General features: G+C 43.7%; 1 protein-coding gene across 1 annotated transcript; it reads right to left on the bottom strand.

Annotated features, from left to right (window-relative positions):
- Positions 1–618: 618 nt before the first annotated feature.
- Positions 619–6,019, bottom strand: LOC123442902 (mitochondrial-processing peptidase subunit alpha-like). Its single transcript, XM_045119082.1, has 13 exons — positions 5,861–6,019; positions 4,436–4,681; positions 4,045–4,341; positions 3,790–3,957; positions 3,533–3,700; positions 3,356–3,436; positions 3,207–3,273; positions 2,830–2,924; positions 2,464–2,536; positions 2,318–2,388; positions 2,203–2,252; positions 1,103–1,215; positions 619–1,018 (listed from the first exon to the last, which is right to left on the bottom strand). The coding sequence occupies exons 1-13, from the start codon at positions 5,894–5,896 to the stop codon at positions 966–968; spliced, it is 1,518 nt and encodes a 505-aa protein (XP_044975017.1). The 5' UTR covers positions 5,897–6,019; the 3' UTR covers positions 619–965.
- Positions 6,020–6,604: the final 585 nt, after the last annotated feature.

The raw sequence follows: 6,604 nt of genomic DNA, 5'->3' as shown, positions 1-6,604 counted from the left end.
ACCACGATGCGGCCGTTGGTTGGTGTCGCGGAAAACCGCTGGCGCCTCCGATACTTGCGCGGCCGCCGAGGAGTCAAATCCGATGTGCCACTGCCGACCGCCGCCCCGCTTCTCGGGCCAGCGGAGGAGGCGGCAATGACCGGCGTCTCGTTGCCTTTTTTTTCCTTTACCAACCGCGTCCGCCACCGCCGCCAATACACATCCAGCCGCCACGAGCGAGCCTCTGCCTGCCCCCGGGGTAGACTAGGACGTTCCAATTCCATGGGAGTATCCTGCAATGACACGCCGTAGGAGTCAAGGACGGGAGCCCCCTGTTTTTACCTGCGTCGACGCACACCCTCCCCTCTCGGGTATTTCGAGGAACTAGAGCTTGCCAGCGTAAACGATAAGCCACGCTCCTTTCCACTCTCTTAACAAATTTATCTCGGTACCACACATATGCACCAGCTGCTCCTAGAAGCCGAGTGGTTTCTTTCGTGTGCTTGATTTCCATTGACACAATCAAGAAAACCGAGCAAGTAAACCAGGACAGAATAGAACATAATAGAAATGACCAGTCAAAAGTCTTGACGGAAACACAACCGCTGTTGCCTCAAAGAAAAAAAAGCAAGTTGAAAATTTCACCGTCATATTGAATCTTTATTCATTTCCTTGCCCCAGCACTAGTTTCAACGACTTTAACCAAAAAAAGTGGAGGAACATTTTGTACACCCTTCCGGACTGCCACCGAAAGAGGGCCACCCATGCATGATTTCACTGAATTTACAGTAACATATCTCAAGAGAACAACATCACACCACCAAACTCAGGTGGATACACGAGGCAAAAAAATAAGATCCCAAAGTTGTCCCAGTGTAGAGGAGTTAATGACCAAAATTGTATGCATCTTATTTTTCTTGTGAAAAATGTGACCACAGATGATCTTGAAGAAAAAATATGAACAGTTAACTTGTTCAGAAGCCTCCTCATTTCGAGCTGAACTTGCCACGCACTGTCTCATAGGCTGGTACGCTGAGAACTGCGCATCAAATGGAACTGGATTAGAAACTGTGCAATCATACGTATTATGTATAGATGACTCGGTAGGTAACAGGGAGCTCACCGTTTCCATGAGATGCCATTGTCAATGGTGATGAGATGATCTTCGCAGCAACAGTTGATACATCTGCCAGAGTTATAGCATCAACAGCCTTTAGAAGCTGCTCCACAGGTTTCCTGCAAGGTTTTTACATGGCAAACATTACACAGATTCCAGGGATACGGACATAAGATCCATATGTGGAACTCTCTTTCTTATCACCAACTTGCAGGGGCGGACCAAAGTACAACCGAGTGGGGGCCTTGGCCCCCACTCAAAATTTTGAATTCCTTTGGTATTTGTGTATATTTTGAAAGAAGATGTCTCAAAATTAGCAACTTTATAGAAGGTGTGCCCCCAGTCATAATATTGTCTGGGTCCGCCCCTGCCAAATATAAAATTACATGCATTTGCATGACCAAAGTTCTTCATTGATTATGCATGTCAGTTTACTTGCTTGCAAAAATGGGATGTGACTTGCGAGTCCACGATATTTTAAGAGCACATATTAAGCAAGCGGTACAAAAAAATTAATGCATTATGTTGTTACAACTTACAAGGCATTAGTGCATTACACACTTCAAGATGCAGATAAGCACCCAAAAAAAATTCAAGAATATTGTGGCGGCAAAGAGATGTTCCTAACTCAGTAAGTCACTATAGATCTGTGAACATCAACAACTATATTTTGTTTCCAGTTGCTAATTGTACTTACAGTTTCTGCCAGTACGGTAGAGTTGGCTAAATAAGCCATGTACAAAACATGCTTTCCCTCTGGATATCACTTGTCATACCGATAGAAAACACAAGTAGGCATCATCTTCCAGAGAAATAGTAACACAATTACCAGCAGCCAAAAGTGATATCTAAAGATAGAAGGCTTCCTGGTATCTAATATGATTACACAATGTGCAATAAATTAACATGGCATTGTGAACGTCAAGCTATTAATTATTCTATCAACCAACTACAATTGTAAAGTAGACATCACCATCCCTGAGCCTATAAATTCCACGATGTGTCCAGTGCAGAATAAACATGTGTTTTTCTCAACCTTGCAAGGAATAGAACAACAGGCACCAACAAAAATATTAAGGTTCAGCTGAAATGTTTAAATACTGTACCTTTCACCAAATGCCAATGCTTGGCGCCCCATGTCTTCAGTTGTTGATGCCTGTGAGTTTAATTGTTAGTGGAGCATTAGCCACGTTTACAGAAATTTCAAGTGTGTACGCATACCTTTGATTCCAGGTTCCTCAAGATAACTGATTTTGCAGATGCTTTAGCACGGTCCAGTTGGGTTTGGTCAACTGCAACAAAAAGATGAAGTTTCAGGCAATTAAGTGAACCGTAAACTGATGAACAACATAGGAAAGTTAAGGTACCTTGACCAGGGGTCGCGAGGGAAGTGAGTTCTCTGGCTGCCAAGTCAATAACTTTAGGAACAAATGCTGCATCCTGATTATAAAATGATATCTTCGTCAGTCATCAGTCGTCACAGTAAAATAGCTTAACTACGAAATATAATGTTTTTGTGTATTATTATAACAACTCATCCAATCTAGTGATAAGATATGTGAACTGCACGATTTAAGTTCTTATCGAGAAAAAGAAAAGCCAAGTTAAATATTTTCAAGTATTCCCATCCAAGGCATATATTGTAACAGTACTACTAAAAAACCATACATATAAAAAAACATAAAAGGAGACCATTTTCAAGTATTCCTGTGCAAATCATAAATGATACTTACAGTCGATGCATGAATTCCAAAAATGCCGGTGTTACTGTGAACATTTTTGAAAGCGGAGATCGACTTGATTTCGTCAAATTCATTTACGAGGGGGTCTGCACAAAGTATACCACAGTTCAGGCACTAATATGAGTACCAATGTAAATACAAAATAGATTCTTGTGCAGCGAGAATCTGAATAATCAAAATTAAAGCATGTTGTCATGACACTGCATTATTAGTCACGACAAGCCTGAAATGGTTGCCATAAAAATGAAATTTACTAAAAGTTGAACCACATATTTCGCAATTTACAGTTTATAGAATAGCCAGCTCAAGAGCAAATATACTTAAATAATGTCCTTTTGGCAATATAATTTTCATCAGTGTGTGCTTACTCAGGCGTGAATGCAAGCCTTTTCCAGGTCTTCCCCAGGTAAACACACCACCACCACCCAGAAGTGCCTGTAAAAGATAAAATAGCTCTTGTTGAATTAAACCAGAATGCTGTGGTAAGATCAATAGAAGTGTTCTATTCAATACGAACCTGAAGAACAGATGCAGTAGCAAATTCTTTTTCTTTCAGCCATCCACCTGGGAGCTCAAATGCCAAAGCAAGATCTGTGTTCTATTTTTGGAGAAGAAACCAAAGTAAGAACAAATGTATGTGATGAAAAATATCACATAAATGACTTGATGAGTGACTCAAAATCATAAAGCCTACCGATGAATCTGCTGCACGTCTATATTCTCCACCAACATAGACAGATTTTGGCTTTACTGTTCCAGTTGCGGTACGAATATCAGACAGGAGTGGTTCAGCAATGGATACAAGTTCATCGTGGTCCACACCAGATGCAGCTAGAACAATTCGCGGGGAAGTGTAGTTTAACTGACATACATGCAACAGATATATAGATAGCATGTTAACAAAAATACCCACATGACTACTACTAACAGAATTTAGGGGATGAATCTCACGGCAAGAAATTCTTCCAGAACATCTGTATTTAATCTGCTAATTGAAGACTCTGAGGCAATCAATGGGTTTGCCAAGGCACCAGAATAGCCACTGGAATGAAGAGCATCCAAAAGGAAAGCTTCCGGATTACTTGAAGCTTCTGCAAGCTCTGCCTTTAGTTTCATTATCTACAAAGTCAATAAGTTCGCATTCAGCAAAGAACATATTCCACTAATCTATAGTACAGAAGCGAAAGGGCATAATATTAAGCTTACCTCTTCCTTGACTTCCCAATCAAGTAAAGCTGGATTCCGCACACAATCAACTAGCACTTCCACCATTTCAGGCATGTAAGTCTTAAGGGCTCCATAACTGTAGCTCATGAGCTCACGGTTGGCTGACACTTTCGCATTGCCACCTATTGCACCAATTTCACGAACAACACGCAACTGGCTCCTGTTTCTAGTGGTTGTAAAGGCCAGCTTCTTTAATAACTGAGTGGCACCCAGTGTCTCAGGTGTTTCATATACAGACCCACAGTTAACATAAACTCCAACAGAACATGATGATCCCTAGATAACAAGTACAAAACATTGGTATCACTACCTGACCACCATGAGGAACATGCATGAAACAACTAGATTATAAAAAGTAAGGAACACATACTGGAGATGTTTCAGAGGCAATTTTTACACCATTAGGTAGTGTTGTGACTTTTGTCTTGCCAGGCTCCACATGATCAGCTAGCGGAGGAGGAATAGTGACTCCTGGGAGTGCAAAATCTGGAGGGGGTAGTGCATTTGAACGTGCACCTGTCAGCCAGCCCAAGAAGCCGCCTGATGACCTCTGTGCAACACTTGTGCTAGCAGACCTAACCGCAATATCCAACATTTGGGTATCCGCCCCATGCCGCTGCAAGTGGTAAACAATTGATATTATGATTATGCAGGTAAAGCTGATCTAACCAATATGAACAACTTCAATTAAAAGCCCAACAAAATCAAGCTGTCTCGATGATGAAATATTCTGCCTCCGCACAACGTATATCTACATCCAAGGCTATGGCTCTCCCTAAGGCTAAAACGATCATCGGTCAGTAAGCCCAACAATACTCACACTGACAAAAAAATCAAGCACATGCTACAGGCAAACACATCATGACCATTCAAAGTAAATATTGATGATTCCAGAGCATCATTTCTCTTTGTCTATGTCAACACAACATTCATTACAAGAAATATTGATAATGACATATTCTGCCTCCGCACAAGGTATATCTACATCCAAGGCTAGCTCTGCCTATGACTAAAACAACCATCGGTCTGTAAGCCCAACAATGCTTACACTGACATCAGAAATCAAGCACATGCTACAGGCAAACATATCATGACCGTTCAAAGTAAATATTGATGGTTCCAGAGCACCATTTCTCTTTTGTCTATGTCAACACAATATTTATAACAAGAAATGAAACAGATTGCATAGAGGGAATTTAACAAGCTATTCCAACTTTGAATAAAGCTGTTCCGAATCATACACTTGAGTACGCACATCATGAATCATAACAAGAAGTAGTGAAATAGAACACAACTAGAATGGTACTGGACCCAAAGCATGCATTTGCAAAGGACAAAGGACAAAACAAAGCAACATCATTAATGCCATGAATCATGTAATTTCACTAGGTCATATCGGAACCAAATCATCCCACCAATAATAAACCAACTAACGTGCAAACAACCGCAGAGATGACCCTTCCCATGATATTTACACTAGCATGCGCAACATAACAAACTCGCCACACACTCGTCTTCGCACCTGAAATCCATGCTTTCCCAATTCAATATACCAGTGCAAACATTCCGACAGCGATTCCTACTTGCGGCGCCCAGAATGGCTCCACTACACGCTCACGCATCAAATCCGCGTGACCCCGAACCACGGATGCTAGTCCGGTACCAATCGCGACGCGACCATGAGCTGTGTCCATTCGGATCGGACGCATCGCGGCGTGATGGGTGCTACGGAGCCACTAGATCTAGCGAATCGGAGGGGACGGGAGGTTAGGGTTTCGGGAGGGGGACGGCTGACCTTGAGGGCGCCGAGGCCGGAGGCGGCTCGGTACATGGTGGAGGGTGCCTGTGAAGATCTGTCGACGGGGTCGTCGCCGGCGGCGCGGCGGATGCGGCGGAGGGGGGAGATGGGGACGGAGACCGTGAGACAAGTGGAAGGCGACAATTCGTGAGAGACTGGTTGCGCATATAGAAGTGGGTGACATCGGGAATTCGTTAACGGGCCGGCCCTGGCCGGGCTATTTCGGTGGAGATTGGGCCCATTTGTTGCCCTTTAGTACTGTTGGGCCGGGCCGGCTTGAAGCTTTGGGCTGCGCTTTGCTAAAGAAAAGAAAATCACCTAAAAACAGCTATCTCTAAAAAAAAACCGCGCTCATCGAGACGGGCAAAGCGATCACCGCCGCCACGTGCTCTGGGTCTCCGGCGGTGTCAGCGGGGGCATGGTCAGCACACGTCGACGCGCGGGGTGATGGATGTGGTATGATCGGCGACGCGATTGGCCTCGAGCCCTCGATTGCGTGCCATTGGAAGAGTAGATTGCATCGCTCCGGCGAGGAGCTTGGAGCTTCCAGTGGCGGCCGCCGTCGTGGTTGGCGCCGAGCAGGTGATCTGTTTGATCAAATGCCAGTTAGGCACTGTACTTCGTATCCTCAGGATGCTGGTATGTGTTTTTTGACTTGTCACGTTTGTTACCTTGCTGCTTTTGTTGCATCTCCAAATTGCAATTGTGTCTGGCAAAGTTGTTTCGTGATGTGGAGATTGC

This window comes from Hordeum vulgare, chromosome 3H (assembly GCF_904849725.1).
Source record: "Hordeum vulgare subsp. vulgare chromosome 3H, MorexV3_pseudomolecules_assembly, whole genome shotgun sequence".
NCBI lineage: Eukaryota > Viridiplantae > Streptophyta > Magnoliopsida > Poales > Poaceae > Hordeum > Hordeum vulgare.
The sequence above is the reverse complement of the archived record's forward strand: the minus strand, read 5'-3'. Positions and strand labels throughout refer to the sequence as shown.